Source organism: Mobula hypostoma, chromosome 27 (genome assembly GCF_963921235.1).
Source record: "Mobula hypostoma chromosome 27, sMobHyp1.1, whole genome shotgun sequence".
In the NCBI taxonomy this organism is placed as follows: domain Eukaryota; kingdom Metazoa; phylum Chordata; class Chondrichthyes; order Myliobatiformes; family Myliobatidae; genus Mobula; species Mobula hypostoma.
In genome coordinates, this window is record NC_086123.1 from 34,327,925 (window position 1) to 34,349,593 (window position 21,669).

Genomic DNA, 21,669 nt, shown 5'->3' on the forward strand with positions numbered 1-21,669 from the left:
TGGAACTATTTTATTATTACTGTTCTTACTAAACCAATTATTCTTTGTATTCACTTTATTCAAATCAATTAAATGCTAGAAAAGTGATTAACCTGTAATGTTCACTGTTTCTATATTCATTGAAGTTACCTGACCTGCTGAATATTTCCAACATTTTCTGTTTTTTTTTGCTTCTGCAACTTTTTCAAACTTGACTTCAACTCAGTCTCTGCACACTTACCACTAAGTTGACGTTCAAAGTACTTTTATACCGAGCATTGCCTTGTAAACTTCTCATACTTTTCTCTCAGACAATTTAAATACAAAAGTTACAGTTCATTGTCACAGATCACTGTGACTAATGTCACTGTGACATTAGGGAGAAATCAGAATCAAGTGGAAGTCTTTAACTTTGGTACCACTTGAACATCACAACATTAATAACCATGGCCATTTTGGTGTGGACGTAAACTGACATCAAGGCCACACATGTTTTCCAGTCAACTGCAATTTGTTTAAAGTACCCCCCCCCCACAAACCCCACCCTTAGCAGATGTTTCAACATACTTTAGCGTCTCCCACTGCATAGCTCATTTCTTTCTGTTTCAATTTTATGATCCAAGAATGGCACTGAGACATTTTTTTAATGTTACAAATGCAATATAAATGGTAATTATGATACAAACTGAGTATAGCAATCCTACGAAAATCGCGGTGAATCTAGGGCTCTCAGAATGCCTCTAATGTACAGTAGAACCAAATTTAATAGTACTAAGGCCCAGGTGAAATTTAGTGTCCAGTATTTACAGTACCAGACAGAAGGACATATTAATGATGGAAACTTTTTAGATGAATAAGTAACATTAATAATATTTATGGATAGAAAAAAGTTTTTACAAATCTAAATGATACATCTTCCATCCTATTCCTTATTGTAGAGACACCCCCCCCCAGATTTAAAGTGTGTGGGTTAATTCCTGTATTTCAGCATGAATTGGCTATGTTGATATTGCAGCATTAAGCAAATGCAGCACTTGCCATCTTTCAAATAAAACACGAGGCTGAGGTTCCAGCTAGCTGGCAGATTGACATTAAAGATCTCGATCTAATACTTTACAAAAGATCCTCCAAATGGAGATGTCCAGAACACTAGAAGAAGGAGTTAAAATGCCATTTCTCTAAGGGTCCCAATGCTCCACTACTGGCGTTCTGAGAACCCCAGCACTATTATTTTATTCTCAGCAAGAGCAGGGTGTTTAGAAATGAGGAACAGAAAACCATGTCATTCATTTTATTGGGACCTGTGGAATTTTGCAGTGATCATACCTAAATTCTAAGTGCTTTTGGATTTTTTTTTAGATTATTTCCATTTCAATACACAAGCAGCTTATGTTGAGCAAATGCAATCATAATTTGCAATTTAAATCCCAGACCAACTTAAACAATCATTTTTTATTCTCAGTTTTTCCCAATGATTACATGCATGTTCGATTATATTTAATAAGATATTCTAGCATAATGTGTTGAGCATAACTTAACACAGTTGGCAGAGTTTGTAATATATTATTGATTTTTATTAAAAACCTAATAGCTCTTACCATGCCCATTACTTTGTCTTCAAGCAGTTATTGTTTTTTCTCAGTGAAAGCGATCACAGCTTCTTTTAGGAGTTGAGAGGAAACTAATTAGTAGATCCATAGGACACTTGGTTAGAGATTGTGATGGGGGTGAGGTCCTCTCTACGTTTTTTTTAAATTGAGATACAGCGTGAGTAGGCCCATTGGCCCTTCAAACCACACTGCTCAGCAATCAATTTAACCCTAATCACGGGACAATTTACAATGGCCAATTCACCTACCAACCGGTATGTCTATCAGCTGTGGGATGAAACCAGAGCACCCAGAGAAAACCCAAGTGGTCATAGGGAGAACGTACATATTCCTTACAGGCAGCAGTGAGAATCAAACCTTTGATAAATACTATCGTATTATCCTTGTAGTATTACTGAAACACTGAAGGAAATACCGAAAATTTGCATTAAAATTAAATAATTCTAACATGGAAAATTGTTGGGATCTATTTATTTACTTACTGAGATACAGTACAGAATAGGTCCTTCAAGCTGTGCAGCCCAGCAATCCTGATTTAATCCTAGCCTAATCACAGGACAATTTACAATGACCAATTGGTCTATCACCACTATGTTTCACTTAAAACGTCAGTCTCTGTAGATTCACGTTAAGTCAGTCCTGATGGTATCATTTTAGCATCAGAGACAGGCCAATTCTGGCAATTGTCAACAAGGCATAATCAAGTTTAATATGGGATTAGCATCACAGAATGGCCTGTTGTGACAGATAAACAACAGGAGGTTGTTATTGTGAGACAGCTGACAAAAGCAGCAGGAGATGGCACTGCAGGATATCATTGTTTCACTACAGAAGAGTTATATTGGGACATTACCAGTTTAGCAGTACATCTGATTGAAGTTTAGTGCATGATTATAGTGTTACATTCATGTATCACTATACATAAACATCGCAGTAAAAAAAACTAAGATTCCCATAAAGAGGTGCAACCCCATACATTTTTATTGTTTTAAAGTGACAGGTTTATTAAGCAATCTCAGTGCGTGATACAGTATTACAGACAAACCTTGCTAATACAAACTGGCCTTCAATGGCATCTCTTGAGATTGTTCTAGTGGCATAGGGTTCCAGCAGCAGATGCACATACTGGAAACTATCTTTTTTAATTTGCTGTTCATGTAGTGATAAAAAGGCAGCCTATTATCTGCACACACAATAACATCTCCAAAGGATTCATAGAGATGTTCTGAATACCATGCTTTCACATTTTCTGGTTACCGCTGCACAAATGAGTAACAACTCATTGAAAATGAGACTGAATGGTAAACTATAAGACATTGGTTAGACTAGTTTATTGAAATTTGTTGGATACATGTGGCAATGATATATTTTCTGTTACAAGTAATGATAGCAGTTTGTAAATAGCAAAGCTTGTCTGTATTACAGCTGAATAAATGGCTATGTATGAAAGGCAGGTCCCTCCCTTACATTCTATTTTTAATTCCACCTTTATATTCCAATCTTTTGTGGATGTCCTTTTATACAACATTGCAAAGTTGTTGGAGGATTCTTTTCAATTTTTATGTATATGCGCAACATATTATATTTGATTCCCACCTCATACTCACGGAGTTATTAACCAGCCGAATGGGTACATACTAGTATGGTCACGATATTGTCTGCTTCTTGTAAGGCCATTTCTTCTTTCTAGAGCTAATTTTTTCTTGTGATAAACGTGTGCTAGGTGCTCCTGTTTGAGCTGCTTGAATGATGCATTCTGCCCACCATTTCTTGACCCCATTCTTGCTGGCTCGATTCTTGAAGACCTCGTCCCATCGTCTCGATTGGTAAAAAGCAGGAAGCAAATGCTGCCAATAGGCAGCATCCACTGTATACTGAAAGCGTTAGATAGACTGAGGATTCCAACATGACCTGATTGGGAGTAAAAATAGATTCTTTAAACTAAAGCAGCTTCACTCCTGTATCGTTAGCAATGTCATCAAACTGTACGGTCGTTGTTTGCCCATGGGATGCAACAGTTGCAGAAGCTAAAAGCAAACTTAGAACTACTATTGCCAGAGATGATATTAAGTACAAGAGCTATCACAATGAGACGCAGTGTATTATTCATTCCCTTTGTGGAACACTGGTTAAAAATAGAAATTAACATGTAAACCTCTGCCCCTTAACTGCTCTGTGTCACTTTGCATTGGTCCTCTTGTACAATAAGATGACCCTTACCCTCACACTCCACCTTGACATGGTCTTGTACCATGTTGTTTGCTGGCAATGTATATTCTCTGTACCTGTGACACTATATTCTGCATTCTTCTATTTTTTTTCTTGTATGACTTGGATGTACTGATGTGATTAAATGATCTGTACGATACATGTAGAAATAATAGACCAGTTATCATTGTACCTTTCAAGTATGTGTAATCATATATAATTATGGAGTTCTAATGAGATTATACACTTTGTAGGATCTCTATGTTTCCTAAACTTATTGGTTATATAAAGAGGAAGCTTCCATTCCATCATCCTTGGTTGGAATTAAACAAAGATCTTAGAAGTGAAAGGTTGGTGTCTAATCTTCTACCTCACTCAGAAAGGGGAAACATGAACTTGTGAAAGATAACATCACTGAAAATACTGGGAACCACTTTTTTTTAATAATAATAATAATAAAAAGGCTGAACAGATTCTTGAGACATGCAAGCTTCCATAAAAGATAGAAGATTGGGTTGGGAGGTCAGAGTTTGGGAGGAGATGCACAAAAGTCCAGGATTCTGATAGTAGAAAGGAAGGCTCCTACAAAAACGGCTATTTACACTGTCTACCTGAGGATTCCACCGGTGCTATGTCAGAAGATGGCAGAATCAAGTTCAAGATTGCTTAATGCCATTTCCAGTACACAAGTGTAAAGGGGAACGAAATAATTGTTACTCCAGATCCAATGCAGCACAAAAAAAACACAATGATAAAGAACACAATAATAAAAAAACATGTAATTACACGAGATAGATTGATTATATGTCCATAAAGTAACGCTCGGCACAGGAGTATCTGTACACAAGGTGACTGACAAGAAATAATAAAGTAGTAGTGGTTGGGAGTGTGGAGGGGTGGGTTAGTGGGTGGAAGTGTTAATCAGCCTTACTACTTGGGGACAGTAACTGTTTATGAGTCTGGTGGTCCTGACGTGGATGCTACGTAGCCTCCTCCCTGATGGGAGTGGGACAAACAGTCCATGAGCAGTGTGGGTGGGATCCTTCATGACGTTACTAGCCCATTTCTGGCACTTTTCTGTGAAGGTCCATACAGCTTGAATGCCAATCCAACCCCGAGAGGAAACTCCTTGTGGATAATTGATGAAATGCAGTAATCTGGAGAATTATGTATGACCATCAGCCATAGAACTGCAGAAATGCACACGTGTGTCTGAGTGAATAAGCTGAGGGATCTGTGGATAGGTTGAATTACGACTTGCTGCAAAATGCGGGGCACCTATTCGCCATACCTGTGCAATGAAGGGAGTAATGAGCGCTCCCACGCGTGCCATCCCACTGCATGTCCCCAAGCCCAGTGCTCGAGTGGCAGTCGGGTAAACCTGAAGGGGTGAAAACAATGGCAATTGTGACTGCTCCAAGCGCCAGCACTATTCACAAGCAGATGAATGAAAGGGAAAAACATCAGAGAAGAGGAAATTGAATAGGTTTCAGGAACTTCATTTCAACTTTGTCGCCACTCTCAAGCGAAGGCCTTAATATAAAATTGCCTATTCAATCACATAAATTCAAGTTAGTAAACAGTTCCCATTCATGGAAGTCTGGAAACTAACTACAGGAAATCTGAAATTAAAAAAGAAAATTCCAACATTTTTTATCCCCAATTATCCCATAAAATTTTCCTTATTTAAATTTTGGTTTATTCATTCTTAGGAAGTTGGCCTCACTGGGAGGGATTTCATCATTCATTCCCAGCTGCTTTGAGGAGGGACCACTGTACTGACCAGCTGAGTCCTTACAAAGGCAGCAAAATGTCACTTATGTTCAAGTGGGTCTGACCAAGGTCCCAGATCAGTGAAGGATATTAAAGAACCAGTCGTGCTTTCATAAGAGAATGTAGGGGAAACTTCTTCACTCAGAGGGTTGTGAAAGTCTGGAAGGAGCTGCCAGCACAAGTGGTGCATGCAAGCTCGATTTCAACATGTAAGGGGACTTTGGATAGGTACGTGGATGATAGGGCATAGAGGGCTATAGGCCCAGTAGAGGTCAACAGGAATAGGCAGTTTAAATGTTTTTAATATGGTGTAGATGGGCCAAAGGGCCTGTTTTGGTGTACTACCCTATGACAACCCAACAGCTTGTTAGTCACTTACACTTCAAATTTATGGGTGGCAAGGTGGAGGTACGTTTCTACCAAAGGAGGTGTAAGGCACTCCTTCCCTCCGCTAGTCTGCAGGTCACCTTTGGACAAGGTGTAGCACCTGCTTAGCCAACCCCGCCCCCCCCCCCGCCGATCAGGGTCATGTGAAGCCATGGGAGCAGGAAGTAGATGGTGGTTTGAGCAGCTGGTGCACATCACAAGTCCTGGTAATGTGACCACTGATGCCAGGCAGACAATCTCTGAAGAGTATTAGTAATCGCTGGGGGGGTGGGGAGGTCACCCGGGTTGTAAAGACGCTGCCCGGAAGTAGCTAATGGCAAAGCACTTTTGTGGAACAATTCGCCAAGAACAATCATGGTCATGGAAAGACCATGATCACCCACATCATAAGACATGGCACATAATGAACAAACTTCAAATTGTCCATTTGTTCTATTTATCCCCTGGATAAAGTCAATGGATTACTGATCCAGTAACTCAAGCATTCTGCAAATTATCACATAAATACCTATATGTTCTTACCTCGGGTGTATAGACATATGCAGCCTGAAAACCACCAGAGATGAATGCCCTGGCGATGAAGAGGAATACAGTGAGGGCAAACCTGCAAGAGAGAATCCAAGACACAGATAAGGGTGTAGAGTAAGGACATACCCACCAACAAATGTGAAAAAAGCCTTGCAGCCAATATGATTCTTGATCTACATCATCACCATAACTCAGCCACATCTTAAAGAAACGGAAACACAAGGAAATCTGCAGATGCTGGAATTTCAAGCAACACACATAAAAGTTGCTGGTGAGCACAGCAGGCCAGGCAGACTGTACTTCTTCCTAGAGATGCTGCCTGGCCTGCTGCGTTCACCAGCAACTTTTATCTTAAAGAAACGGGTTCCTTAGGCAGATTGATAATTGTCTCACTTCTGCCAACCTATAAAACCTTCTCGTTCTGTACAGCTGCTTCAGCGTCCTTCAAGAATCTAAGTATTCACCACCCTTTTCTTTCACACTTACATGTTGACCCTTGCAAAACATTTGAAAACACAGTAAAGTTTTGGAAAGTAATGGAAAATTGGGAGCTATTGCCATTGGTCCTGACAAACTCTCTTTCCTACCTTTCAATCAACTCCTCAAATCTGGCACCTAGATGAAATAGAACCTGAATGATGCACACCAAAGTATCTGCCCCATCACTGAGACCAACTTTTCCCACTGCTGTAACGTTACCCAGTGCTACTCCTGATCTCAGCTCATCTTCTAGTGAAAGATCTAGACTTGACTATCACAACAGTCTCTCACTCCACCCTTTGTAAATGCAAGACCCCATCCAAAACTTTGCTACACTCTCCTCAAATTTACAATAGCCCATTTACCTATAAACTTTGTATTTGCATTAATTCTCAGCTCAGTAACACATTCTTTCTAAAATCCTTTTTTTTCCCCAAACCTCACATGGTCTAATGTTGTCAATTAAATCTCCCATTGACTCCCATTGAGCTCTCCAATCCTATACCCTTGATCATGCAAACATTTAGCCGCATTATTCTCAGGACCTCAGTAATTAAAGGCATACACATTTTCTCCTTAAGCCCTCCCTAGCTCTCGCCCTCTCTTTCCTCCTCAAAGATGCACCTTAAAACATGCATCTTTTGGTGATCTAGTTCAAAATAATTTTCTCACTTGGTATAATATTTTGCATAATAGTTCCATTATGTTTTTTGGGACAGGTTGTTTTTAAAATTAGACCACAAGTCATAGGAGCAGAAATAGAGAGAAATCAGAGCTGCAAAGTGACTTGGGAGACCTTGTGCAGGATTCCCAAATCCCTTTGCACCTCTGATTTTTGACTTCTTTCCCCATTTTTAAAATAGTCTACACCTTTATTCCTTCTACCACGTACATAACCATATACTATCCCACACGTGTGCAGACTCACATCAGTCTTCACTGTGGAAGACACTAGCAGTATGGTGGAAGTTCCAGGTGTCAGGGGGCATGAAGAGTGAAGTTACCACAACTAGAGAGAAGGTTCTTGGGAAACTGAAAGCTCTGAAGGTAGATAAATCATCTGGACCAAACACTAAACACCCCAGAGTTCTGAAAGAGATGGCTGAGGAGATTGTGGAGGTATTAGTAATGATCTTTCAAGAATCACCAGATTCGGGAATGGTGCTGAAATACTGGAAAATTGCAAATGTCACTTCACTCATCAAGAAGGAAGAAAGACAGAAGAAAGGAAACTAAAGTGAGTTAGTTTGACCTCAGTGGTTCGGAAGATGTTGGAGTCAATCATTAAGGATGTGGTCTCAGGGTACCTGGAGGCACATGATAAAATAAGCGATGGTTTCATGTAAATGGAGCCAACATGTAAATGTGAAAGAAAAGGATGGTGATACTTAGATACTTAGTTTCCTCAAGGGAAAATCTTGCTTGAAAATCTGTTGGAATTCTTTGAAGGAATAACAAGGGGCATAGACAAAAGAGAATCAGTTGATGTGTACTTGGACTTTCTGAACGCCTTTGATAAGGTGCCACACATGAGGCTGCTTAACAAGCTACAAGCCCGTGATGTTACAAGAAAATTCTAGCATGGATAAAGCAGTGGCTGATTGGCAAGAGGCGAACAGTGAGAATAAAGGGAGCCTTTTCTGCCTGGCTGCCCATGACCAGTGCTGTTCCACAGGGGTCTGTGTTGGGACCAATTCTTTTTACGTTATATGTCAATGCTTTGGATGATGGAATTGATGGCTTTGTTGCAAAGATTACAGACAATATGAAGATAGGTGTAGAGGCATTTGCTTTTGAGGAAGTAGAGATACCAGATGAGTAGAATGGGCAAAGAAATAGCAGATGGAATTCAGTGTCGGGAAGTGTGTGGTCAAGCACTTGGGTAGGAGAAATGAAAGGGGTGACTATTTTCAAAATATAGAGAGAGTCCAAAAACCTGAGGTGCAAAGGGACTTAGGAGACCTTGTGCAGGATTCCGTGAAGGTTAATTTGCAGGTTGAGACTGTGGTGAAGGCCGCAATTGCAATGTTAGCATTTGTTCTAGTGGACTAGAATATAAAGGTAATGATGTACCGGTGAGACTTCGTAAAAGCTGGTGAGGCCTCACTTGGAGTATTGTGAGCAGGTACGAGCCCCTCATCTTAGAAAGGATGTGCTGAAACTGGAGCGGGTTCAAAGGAGGTTCACGAAAATGATTCCAGGATTGAATGGCTTGTCACATGAAGACCGTTTGATGGCTCTGGGCCTGTATTCACTGGAATTCAGAAGAATGAGGGGTGACCTCATTGAAACCCATCAAATGGTGAAAGGCCTTGAGAGAGTGGATGTGGAGAGGATGTTTCCTATAGTGGGAGAGTCTAAGATCAGAGGATACAGCCTCAGAACAGAGGAGCTCCAACTCCTTAACATGGTCTGTTAGAAGCTGCACCTGGATGCACTTCTCGCAGTTATAGTCGTCAGGGACACTGGAGGCCTCCCTGCCTTCCTACATTCGCAAGAGGAGTACTTCACTATCCTGCCTGGCATCTCTACTGTCCTAGCTGAACAGATACAAATAAGCGAAGGAAAAAGAAATTTCAGCTTTTCTTTCCTTTGCTTTCTCAGAGTGAAGCCTCTCTGCTGAAACTTTGAAGAGCTAACGCCTTAAGATCACAACTCTATGTCCACTCAGACAACGGCTGCTGCGTTTGCCTGTCTTTCTTTAACTTCTCTTACTAATCAATCCCAAACACCGATTGGTCACTGGTTAAAGCTCTACTCTGCTGCTGTGACCCGCTCCTGCCTCTTATCCTGGGGCAGTGGACCTGACTGAAGGCCCCTCCTCTCCAAACTTCCAATGTTCTGGTTGGCTGCTGGACTCCATCATCTTCCCAACCACTGAAGTCGGGCTAACTGGCCTATAATTTCCTTTCTTCTGCCTCTCTCTCTTCGAAGAGTGGAGTGATATTTGCAAATTTTCAGTACCCCGGAGCCATTCCAGAATCTAGTGATTCTAAAGGATCATTACTAATGCCTCCACGATCTCTTCAACCACCTCTTTCAGATCTCTGGGGTGTATCCCATCGGGTCTGGGTTTGACTAACCTACCCTCACACCTTTCATCTTCTCAAGCACTTTCTCTTTAGTAATAGTAACTATACTCACTTCTGCCCACTGACTCTCGAATTTCGAGCATACTGCTAGTGTCTTCTGTAGGGAAGCCTGACGCAAAATACTTTTCCAGTTAGTCCGCTATTTCCTCGTCCCCCATTACTACCTCTCCAGCATCATTTTCCAGTGATCCAATACTCACTCTCACCTCTCTTCTACTCTTCCTATATTTATTTTTATTTATTTATGAATTGATACAGGCCGGAACAGGCCCTTCCAGACCTTTCAGCCACACTGCCCAGCAACCCTACGATTCAACCCTGTCCTACTCAGGGGACAATTCACAATGACCAATTAATCTTCCAACTGGAGCGTCTTTGGACTGAGGAGGAAACAGAAGCATCTGGAGGAAACCCACGTGGTCACGGGGAGAATGTACAAAACCTTAGACAGTGGCGGGAATTGAACGCGGGTTGCCGGTAAATCGTTGGAATAACTGTAAGTGACAAACGTGCTGTTGGGTTGTCAGAGAGTCACAGAAAAGTACAGCACTGAAATAGGCCCTTTGGCCCATCTAGTGCATTCCCTCTCCCTCTCCTGATAGTCACTCGGGTATCTGCCTCCTGCAACTGATGGGTGACTACCTCCCTGTAGCTCCTATCACCCTCTCATTCTCCCGTACGAACCAACGGTCATCCAGCTGCAGCTCCAGTTCCTTAACACGGTCTCTAAGGTGCTGCAGCTCGGTGCACTTTGTACAGATGTAGTTATCAGGGAGACTGGAGGTCACCCACATTTCTCACATGGAACATAACACTAACTCTGGAGCCAGTTTCAGTGCACCAGCTATCTACAAACAGAAAAAAAAACAACTTAGCAGAAACTTACTTAAAGCCTACATCTGTACTTGCCCTCGCTGGTTCTTGCCTAAGCCTGTTGAGCCAAAGCCAGACCACTCTAAAACTGCCCCACTCTAACAATGGCCACTCCGTTTACACCTCCTTACTTTTTATTGGCTCAAATAGGACTCACTCCTGACGAGACTCCCACCCTGCGAGATGCTGCTCCCTCACTATTTCAAACAATCAATACATGTTATTGCTGTTACATTTTAAAAATCATGGAATCTGTGCATTTTCAAATTTGCTCTGTGCCTGCAAAGAGGACTTTGAGTTGTGTGGACAACAGAGATGGAGCAATTTGAGATGATGAATAAATAATATGACATAATAGGCATATCAGAGTCAGAATCAGATTTAATATCACTGGCAAATGGCATGAAATTTGTTGTTTTGTATCAGTACACTGTAATACATAATCGATCTATCCATCACTCTAACAGTGGAAAGGGGAAAAGGGTTGACTGGTGGGGAATTGTCCATGTGTCCACCCTCGCCTGGGGGATAGTTCCACCACAGAAAACCAGTCCCCTTTGTTAAAGTCACAGTCGGTGACTTTTAAAGGAGTTCGAAGGACAACGAGGAGATCGACGGCGTCAGCTCACCTGAAGACTCAAATCTCTCCCTCTCTCCTTCACTACTCAACTCAGTACCATGAACTGAACTGAACATTATTCATCATCGTAAGACTATCTTTTTACCCCTAGACTCCAAGCAGCTTGGTTTTTCATACATATATTTCCACACTTACTGATATACTTACATATATATATATATAATTATTGCTAACCTGTTTGATTTATCTACATTTATATTACTGCATTGCATAACACACAGAGGGGGATCACAAAGCTGAGGAAAGAGGAACGGGTCGAGACAACAGAGACTTTTGGAGAAGAGGAGTTCGGTGGGTAATACCGTTCCCGCTGACCGGAAGTGCACCGAGAGCGGTAAGCGTGAGGGAGTGGGGTGCTTACTGATCTGGCTAACAACGGATGGTGCAATCCGGGGCATATTACGATCAAGGAACGTGTTTGCAGACTGGATATTGAACTTTTTACTGTTGGACTTCAGCCACATTCCACCGAGATACAACACTTGGCGGCACTGGAGGTCGTTCCTGCCTGTGGCCATTGAACGTGCAGCTCCTCCCGTGGAGGGTCAGACACCCTGAGCCAATAGACTGGTCCTGGACTTATTTTCCATCTGGCATAGTTTGCATTTTGTTGTTTGATTGTTGGGGTTTTTTGTATTGCTATATTTACGCTCTATTCTTGGTTGGTGCGGCTGTAACAAAACCAAATTTCCCTCGGGATTAATAAAGTATATCTATCTATCTAGTTACTAATAAATATTATTAGTTTATAGCAATACTGGACTCCAAAGTGTTTTCCATCCTGCTGGTTCTTTATTCATGTTACGGGGTACGTGACACACTGTCCATTCAGAAATCTGATGGAAGAAGCTGTTCCTGAATCGTCAATTGCATGTCTTCAGGCTCCTATACCCACTCTTTGAAGGCAACAATGAGAAGAGGGCATGTCCTGGGTGATGGGGGTCCTTAATGATGGATGCCACCTTTTTGAAGCATCACCTTTCGAAGGTGTCCTCGATGCCGAGGAGGCCAGTGCCCATGATGGAGCTGACTGAGTTTACAACTTTCTGCAGTTTTTTTCCAATCCTGTGCAGTGGCCCCTCCATACCAGACAGTGCTGCAACCAGTTAGCACCCTCTCCACTGTGCATCTGTAGAAACTTACGAGTGACTTTGGTGATATACCAATTCTCCTTGAACTCCTAAATGAAATATAGCTGCCGTCATGTCCTCTCTGTAACTGCATCAATATGTTGGGTCCAGGATAGATCTTCAGAGATGTTGACACCCAGGAAGTTGAAACTGCTCACCCTTTCCACTTCCGATCCCCCGATGACCACTGCTGTGTGTTCCATCATCTTACCCATAATATTAACATACAGTGATAATAAAGATAACTATAGACCGTCCCATAGTGTAGTTCAAGTTGCTGCAGTGGACTTGAAATATAGACTTTGCGTCCAAGTGCAACAACAGCTTTGTCTCCTATTGTAGTCGATACCCTAATGTATTAAACCCACACATTACATAATAACATATTACACCCTTTACAGACTTCAAGTGGTACAAGTGAAAGTTAAAGTCAAGCCAAAATAAATTCATTATCAAAGTATATATATGTTACCAGACAGTGTATGCTTCCTTGAGATTCATTTTCTTGTAGGCATTTAGAGGAAAATAAAGAAGCACAATAAATGTATGAAAAGCTACACTTGCCTCATTACAAATCTTCTTGTTCTTTGTTCATCCCATTCCCTTTTATTTCCACTATTTACAGAATTAAATATTCTTCTACATTTGTGCAATTATAAAGATATATTGTTTTTCCACATTGGACAGTTCAAGGAGGATTTTGTCGCCTATTTCCCAAGGATTACTCGTTGATTACTGGCTGTCTGCCAGGGCTTGAACCTGTTCCATCATCAGTTTTTCTCACCAAAGCCATTCAAATTAAGACTGCAGTTCTTAACTGCAGGGAAAAAAGAATATTTAACATTCTTGTGCAGCTTATACTTTGATTCACAGTAATAACTATGGTAAATATTAAGAGTTGTTCCTCCAAGTGCCAGGTCTATCCATAACTCTTTGAATGAAGTTACAAACATGAAAAAAAAACTTTTGAAAGTAAGTACATAGAGGCAAACCTTTTAGTGTGAACTTTTCTGGGCTTGGTGAAGAGTTATTAACCTCCAGCTGTTTGTAGGCTGCCTGGAGTCAGAGCAGACCTCGTAGTCTAAAAATGAGTGGCTACTATGGTAGTGATAGAATTACAGATCACAAGTTCACTGATGTAATACTCCTGGCCTCATGATACCTTAGGAGAATTAGCACTGATAAAGCAAAAAGATTAGAAATCATCTCACCTCCCGACACATGCAAATAAGAGCAGGGCGAAGAATGAGAAGATGACGAAAGAGACGGCCATCGTCTTCTTACGGCCAATGCGGTCAATGATCCACAAAGTCACTAAGACACCTGCAGAAAGATCAGGACAATCAATGTTAATGATGTTCCCAAATGTCGTCAGCTGCATCTTTACTATTCAGACAAGAAATGGTTCTCTCCAAATTGACGTTTCTTCATTTCATATTTTTCTCATGACTGAAATGATTGCACTCAATAAGGTGGGCAGTTATTGTTTCAGCCATAATCTCTCTCACACACACACACATTGTGTATTTAATATTTCAGTAATGTTTGTGTAATACAGTAAGTATATTGATTGACTAAGCATTTTATTGTTTACATAAATCATTACAGCTTACATGTACAAGTGTGTGAATGACATGTTACCATGCTCCCTCTGTTATAAGTGCACACCTCTCTTTAAAGAGAAAATTAAACTCAGACACACATCCCCACGTCTGCGTTTCTCTTCCAATTAGTTTATGTTTTGGAGTAAGAAAATACAACACCACAGGGTGCAGAAGCGGTTCATCAGACGCTGCCTGTAACGGAGGTTATCAGCAATCAGGAGAGTTTGGACAAACGTGGGTTGTTTACTCTGGAGCCTCAGAGAACAAGGGGCAGCCTGATAGCAGCGTATGAAATAACTTGGACATAGCAAGGGTAGATAATCAGATTTCGCCAGTGTGGAAATGCCAAACACAAGAGCCGCAGGTTTCAGGAAAGAGGGGGAAGGTTAAAAGAGATTTGCAAGGCAGGCTTTATTTTCATGCAAGCAGAGAATGGGATAGGTGACCGGAAGGCAAGAGGGAGAGATAGATGCAACTGCAACCCTCAGGAACCGCGGGGAGAGGAGGGGGGGGAGAAGAGGAGGGGGGGAAGGAGGACGGGGGGGAAAGAGGACGGGGGGGAGAGGACGGGGGGGAAAGAGGACGGGGGGGAAAGAGGACGGGGGGGAGAGGACGGGGGGGAGAGGACGGGGGGGAGAGGACGGGGGGAAGAGGACGGGGGGAAGAGGACGGGGGGAAGAGGACGGGGGGAAGAGGACGGGGGGAAGAGGACGGGGGAAGAGGACGGGGGGAAGAGGACGGGGGAAGAGGACGGGGGGGAAGAGGACGGGGGGAAGAGGACGGGGGGAAGAGGACGGGGGGGAAGAGGACGGGGGGAAGAGGACGGGGGGAAGAGGACGGGGGGGAAGAGGACGGGGGGAAGAGGACGGGGGGGAGAGGACGGGGGGGAGAGGACGGGGGGGAGAGGACGGGGGGAAGAGGACGGGGGAAGAGGACGGGGGGGAAGAGGACGGGGGGGAAGAGGACGGGGGGGAAGAGGACGGGGGGGGAAGAGGACGGGGGGGAAGAGGACGGGGGGGAAGAGGACGGGGGAAGAGGACGGGGGAAGAGGACGGGGGGGGAAGAGGACGGGTGGGGAAGAGGACGGGTGGGGAAGAGGACGGGTTATCTCCAAAGATATATGACCAAAACAGTGACATTTTGACCTGGTTACCTTCCTACTGAAGGAGGGGAAGAAAACCAATGATCTGCTCCACGACTATGAAGGAGAATAGATTCCAAGCCCTTACCTGGAAATTCTGACAATGTTGTCCAGAGAAGATCTTTGTAATCAGTGGCATTCAGGAACTTGCAGTCCAGTGAACACCTTCCCTCAGGCTTCCTCCCACCTGCCGTCACTCAAAAGATGAAAAAACAGAAAATAAATCCCCTTCACCCTATGTATCCCTCGTCAGGGTTGGGGTCACGCCCCCTCCAGTCTCCGTCTCTCCTCCCCCCCAGTCGGGGTCATGCCCCCTCCAGTCTCTGAGGGATATAGACAGGGTAAATGCAAGCAGCCTTTTCCTCCATTGAGGTTGTGTTCAGGGTGAAAGGTGAATGTTATGGGAACAGGAGTGGTGAACATCATCACTCAGACGGTGGTGAGAGTGTGAAACGATGTGCCAGAGCGAGTGTTGGATGCCGATTTAGTTAAGTAAATGATGGGAGTGATACGGGATGGGTGACAACAAGGCAGAATAATAGTTCAGCATGGTCTAGATGGGCTGAAGGGCCTGTTTCTGTGCCACAGCATTCTGTGAATCTGTGACTGCTGTCTAAACTCGGAATCAGTTAATGTCGTGAAATTTGTTGTTTTGTGCCAGCAGCGATTACGAAGCTGAACCTGAACTGCAAACCTCCAAGCTGAAAGAACAAGGACGAATGGCAGAGTTGTTCCAACTGGATGAATCTCTGAAAATAATTGCACAGCTTCAGCCTTCTGTATTATTCATTAATTACAAAAATAGATCAGATGTGTAATTGTTGAATGTTAACTCGATTACTTTTAAATCATCAAGTACAGAGCCATGGTCCAAAAGGTAGGATGCTATGTCGTCAGCAGAAATCATTCATAAAACAACAGTTGAGATTCCAAAAGCTATAAATGGAAGGATGAAGGTAAATCCAAGAGAAAAAGGTATCAGCTAAATGTGGTTGAAATTATTATTCTCAGAATTAAAAAAAAGGTGAAATCTATCTTGGTATTAATTCAGAAAAGATCCACAGAACAAGAAGAAATGCAATGTTTAGAGTTCAGAGTAGAATGGAAATCTTCAAACCGCAAATAGAAGGCATCAGTAAATCTGTGACAAAATACCTTGGAACACTTAAGCCAAGAGCAGTGAAAAGTGTTAGTTTTCACATGATGGAGCATTTCTTTTATAAAGTGAAACTTTACTAAGGGATAGTCAGATTGTCAAAGGAAACAGCTGTGTTTATGAAACTTTCAAGCCGTTCACAATAAAAATATCCTTAAAAACTCTTTCGTCAAAATGTAATGGCTGACTCACGTGGATCGTTTCAGTGCACAGAGTCAAGAGTTTAAGAGACAGCGCCAGTACCTTGACCAATGTTCCCACTATTTTTTTATTTTACAGCTGCACAGACCAACCATTGCTCTGAGCAGGAAAATTTTACCTGACCTGTAAACTGCCTGGCACTTTAAATGTGTTTTTTTGTAATATGGATACTATGAATATATAGAATGAAAATGGAAAAAGAATCACATAATTTTTGGTTTTATTAAAGGGCATGAAGTACAACAAAGAAAATCTTTCACGTTTCAAAGAACTTTTTCTCGGTGTGTGGCAACAACAGCTATGTGCACAGAAGCATTTCAGTTACTGCGCAGCTGTGCACCCGATTAGTTTAGAGGGAACAGTGGATCTTGACTGAGATTTCCAGAGGGCAACAGAACAAAGCATTGTGAAGGAGTGAGCAGCATTTAGAAATGACACAGCAGGGCCGGCTGGTGGTGCAACGACATCGGCGCTGGACCTGGGAGCGGAGGTTCCCGAGTTCAAAACTAGTCAGGTCCGCCCCCCAAGTACGCTTTCCATCTGTGCCGGATTGAGTGTCGAGATCGCAACTCGACCTCGTAAAAAAAAGGGAAAATACTGCGAAAGTGTCTGTGTGAGGAGTGACGTACCACACAGTCTCTCTCTCGCTCCACACCTTGTAAAAAGACCATGAAAAATCTATCATCACGGATGCACGCACACGTAGAGACTCGCCAAAACAAAAAGAAACAAATGACACAGCAGTTCAGAATGCATCTTAGAATAACGAGTTTGGTCCCAAATGATTGCCACTAAACACAAAATCAATTTCAGTTTCTGGGGAGATCAGTCTCCTAAATATTGGCTTATTCTGTTAGTCTATTGAAGCTACTTTGAAATCAATAGTCAATGTGGAATTGCCCTCTCCTCCCCTATCACAAGGCTAGTAAATTAGGAAGTTATACTTACTGCTGCACACATCACCTTCCTGGAAAAGCTCTGTGGTTAACAAAACCAATCCATAATAGGAGAACGCATTGGAAAACCTGGAGGCAGACACACATACCTCAGCGTTACTATTCCCAATTACTCAGATTCATTACCGTTCCTCTCAACGTTATGAGCCAGGGTTAACATTAGCTTTCATCATTCTAGCAAAGTGAATTGAGATTTATTTAATCAAAATAATATATGCATGTTCTATTGTAAGATTTTTCCATTTTCCGTATTTTTCAAATATCTCTTGATAATCTGAACAGGTTTGTTGAGTTATGCATATCTGAGCAGAAACACACTCTTATCATCACAAATCAGTGAGTTGTTTTGTTATGTCTCCCCTCTCACTGTGAAATGATACACCTCTTTTTGGTGGGGGGGTGGAGGGATGGGGCGAAGGGACCGGGGGTAGGGGAGGGGCCGCCCCGACGGGACGGGGGGCCGCTCCGAAGGGACCTGGGGGGGGTAGGGGGGCCGCTCCGAAGGGACCCGGGGGGGGGGGAATGGTCGTTGCTTTGCTGTTGATTGTGCATGGAAGAGGGTGTCCTTGGGGGCTCTAACACTTTTACTGTCACTCATTCTTTGGGGTACTCTCCTGTTTTTGTGAATGTCTACGAAGAACAAGAATTTCAGGATGTATATTGCATACATTTCTCCTTTATTAAATGGGACTACTAAACTCTTGAAATAGAGTTGTCTGGGATTAAACAAATATTGCTGATATTCAGAATGTTAACTGATACAAAAAGCCAGGGAATGCACTGAAACAATAAAGGGATTTATTGTTTCAATGCATTTCTTGGCTTTATTGCCTGGATTTATTGTCACATGGGAAGACAGCAGCATGAAACAATATACCCACAACTAAGGGCTGTAAGAGATGAGAGAGTATTGGGTGATGACACCTCCCCTAATCAGCATCGGTGAATCAGATTGATGTTACAACAATTCAGGAGTTCCATGGTCACTATTATTGTTATTAGTCTTTTAATTCACAGAGTTCTCTTGATCCTGGAGTACAAATCACCGATAATTCCGGAAATACACTTATGTAGTGTTGTCCTGTAAAGGGTATCCAAGTTAGATTAAAAAAGTACACTCAGTGGCCACTTTATTAGGTAAATTTGCTCGATAATGCAAATATCGAATCAGCCAATCATGTGGCAGCAACTCAATGCATAAAAACATGCAGACATGGTCAAGAAGAAGTTGTTGTTTAGACTAAACATCAGAATAGGGAACAAAATTAGTTCTAAGTGACCTTGACCGTGGAATGACTGTTGGTGACGGATGGGATGGTTTGAGTATCTCAGGAACTGCTGATCTCCGGGAATTTTCACACACAACAGTCTCTAGGTTGATAAACAAAAAAAATCCAGTGAGCAGCAGTTCTGTGGGTGAAAATGCCTTGCTCATGAGAGCGGTCAGAGGAGAATGGCCAGACTGGTTCAAGCTGACAGGAAGGTGACAGTAACTCAGATAACCATGTGTTCCATGGTGTGCAGACGAGCATCTCTGAACGCACAACACTTCGAACCTTGAACTGGATGGGCAGGTTCCACTCCTGTGACCTCTTTATTAGGTACATTCCTGTACTAAGTAATGAGGCCAATGAGTGTATTTTACCTGTAATTTGACGTCTAATGTGACGGATATTTACAGATCTTACCTGGACTGTGTACAGTATTTTTAAAAAAACATTAGAAAAAGGCATTTTGAATCGAATGAACTTCACCGTTTCAAAATCTGCCTTACCAAATGAACCATAACAGGATGGTGGTCATTCGAAACTCTGGAGTGAAGAGGTCCCGGATACGACCACGGTCCTCCTGTCTCAAAGAAACATTTCACCAGATTTAGTCTAATGATAGCTGAGGGAACATTTGATTCATTTCACCATCATCAACTTCCTCACTACAACTATAGCCAAGATTATGGTACCATGAAACTAATGAAGTGCATAAGTATTACATTTTAAAAATTACAATGCCAATTTACTTACTTTCTTCTTAGATATAGTCCCACTGGGGAATAGGAAAGGAAGGGCAAGGAGAAGAGCGAAGCTATCAGATCAGTATTCATGGGCCTGTGCCCGTGAAAGACGTGCCTGACGTCCAGTTCCCAGAGAGGGCTAGTTGCTATGTTGGCACTCAACAGCAGGTCATTTTCAATGTCAGAACTGCCGACGTATCACAAAATCTTCTCAAACACGAGGAAATCTGCAGATGCTGGAATTCCAAGCAACACACATAAAAGTTGCCCAGGCAGCATCTCTAGGAAGAGGTACAGTCGACATTTCGGGCCGAGACCCTTCGTCAGGACTAACTGAAGGAAGAGCTAGTAAGAGATTTGAAAGTGGGAGGGGGAGGGGGAGATCCAAAATGATAGAAGAAGACAGCAGGGGGAGGGATGGAGCCAAGAGCTGGACAGGTGATTGGCAAAAGGGATATGAGTGAGAGGGACTGAGGGAGAAAAAGGAGAGAAAGAAAAAGAATATATATAATTAAATAAATAATTAATCAACAGATGGGGTACGAGGGAGAGGAGGGGCATTAATGGAAGTTAGAGAAGTCAATGTTCATGCCATCAGGTTGGAGGCTACCCAGACGGAATATAAGATGTTGTTCCTCCAACCTGAGTGTGGCTTCATCTTTACAGTAGAGGAGGCCGTGGATAGATATATCAGAATGGGAGTGGGACATGGAAGTAAAATGTGTGGCCACTGGGATATCCTGCTTTCTCTGGCGGACAGAGCGTAGGTGTTCAGCGAAACTGTCTCCCAGTCTGCGCTGGGTCTCGCCAATATATAGAAGGCCACATCGGGAGCGCCGGACGCAGTATATCACCCCAGCCGACTCACAGGTGAAGTGTCACCTCACCTGGAAGGACTGTCTGGGGCCCTGAATGGTGATAAGGGAGGAAGTGTAAGGGCATGTGTAGCACTTGTTCCGCTTACAAGGATAAGTGCAGGGAGGGAGATCAGTGGGGAGGGATGGGGAGGACGAATGGACAAGAGAGTCACGTAGGGAGCGATCCCTGTGGAAAGCAGAGATAGAGGGGGAGGGAAAGGTGTGCTTAGTGGTGGGATCCCGTTGGAGGTGGCAGAAGTTATGGAGAATTATATGTTGGACCCGGAGGCTGGTGGGGTGGTAGGTGAGGACAAGGGGAACCCTATTCCTAGTGGGGTGGTGGGAGGATGGGGTGAGAGCAGATGTGCGTGAAATGGGAGAAATGCGTTCGAGAGCAGAGTTGATGGGGGAGGAAGGGAAGCCCCTTTCTTTAAAAACGGGGGACATCTCCCTCGTCCTGGATTGAAAAGCCTCATCCTGAGAGCAGATGCGGTGGAGACGGAGGAATTGCAAGAAGGGGATGGCATTTTTGCAAGAGGCAGGGTGAGAAGAGGAATAGTCCAGATAGCTGTGAGAGGTCAGTGGGCTTATAGTAGACATCAGTAGATAAGCTGTCTCCAGAGATATAGAGAGAAAGATCTAGAAAGGGGAGGGAGGTGTTGGAAGTGGACCAGGTAAACTTGAGGGCAGGGTGAAAGTTGGAGGCAAAGTTAATGAAGTCAACGCTTATAGCCTCCAACCTGATGGCATGAACATTGACTTCTCTAACTTCCGTCTCTCTCTCCTTTTTCTCCCTCTGTCCCTCTCACTATACTCCTTGCCCATCCTCTGGGCTTCACCCCTCCCCCTTTCTTTCTCCCTAGGCCTCCTGTCCCATGATCCTCTCATATCCCTTTTGCCTATCACCTGTCCAGCTCTTGGCTCCATCCCTCCCCCTCCTGTCTTCTCCTATCATTTCGGGTCTCCCCCTCCCCCTCCCACTTTCAAATCTCTTACTAGCCCTTCTTTCAGTTAGTCCTGACGAAGGGTCTCGGCCTGAAACG

At 43.0% G+C, this 21,669-nt stretch overlaps 1 protein-coding gene across 2 annotated transcripts in view; it reads right to left on the reverse strand.

The window, feature by feature from the left end:
* Positions 1–530: 530 nt before the first annotated feature.
* Positions 531–21,669, reverse strand: part of svopa (SV2 related protein a) — a 75,021-nt gene continuing 53,882 nt past the window's right edge. For both annotated transcript variants that reach the window (XM_063034307.1, XM_063034308.1), the window contains exons 10-16: positions 19,533–19,606; positions 17,751–17,827; positions 15,534–15,641; positions 13,912–14,023; positions 6,480–6,561; positions 5,089–5,178; positions 531–3,500 (exon numbers count right to left, since the gene is read on the reverse strand). In XM_063034307.1, the coding sequence (XP_062890377.1) occupies positions 3,309–3,500; positions 5,089–5,178; positions 6,480–6,561; positions 13,912–14,023; positions 15,534–15,641; positions 17,751–17,827; positions 19,533–19,606 (735 nt within the window). In that variant the 3' untranslated portion in view covers positions 531–3,308. The remainder of the gene's footprint in view (positions 3,501–5,088; positions 5,179–6,479; positions 6,562–13,911; positions 14,024–15,533; positions 15,642–17,750; positions 17,828–19,532; positions 19,607–21,669) is intronic.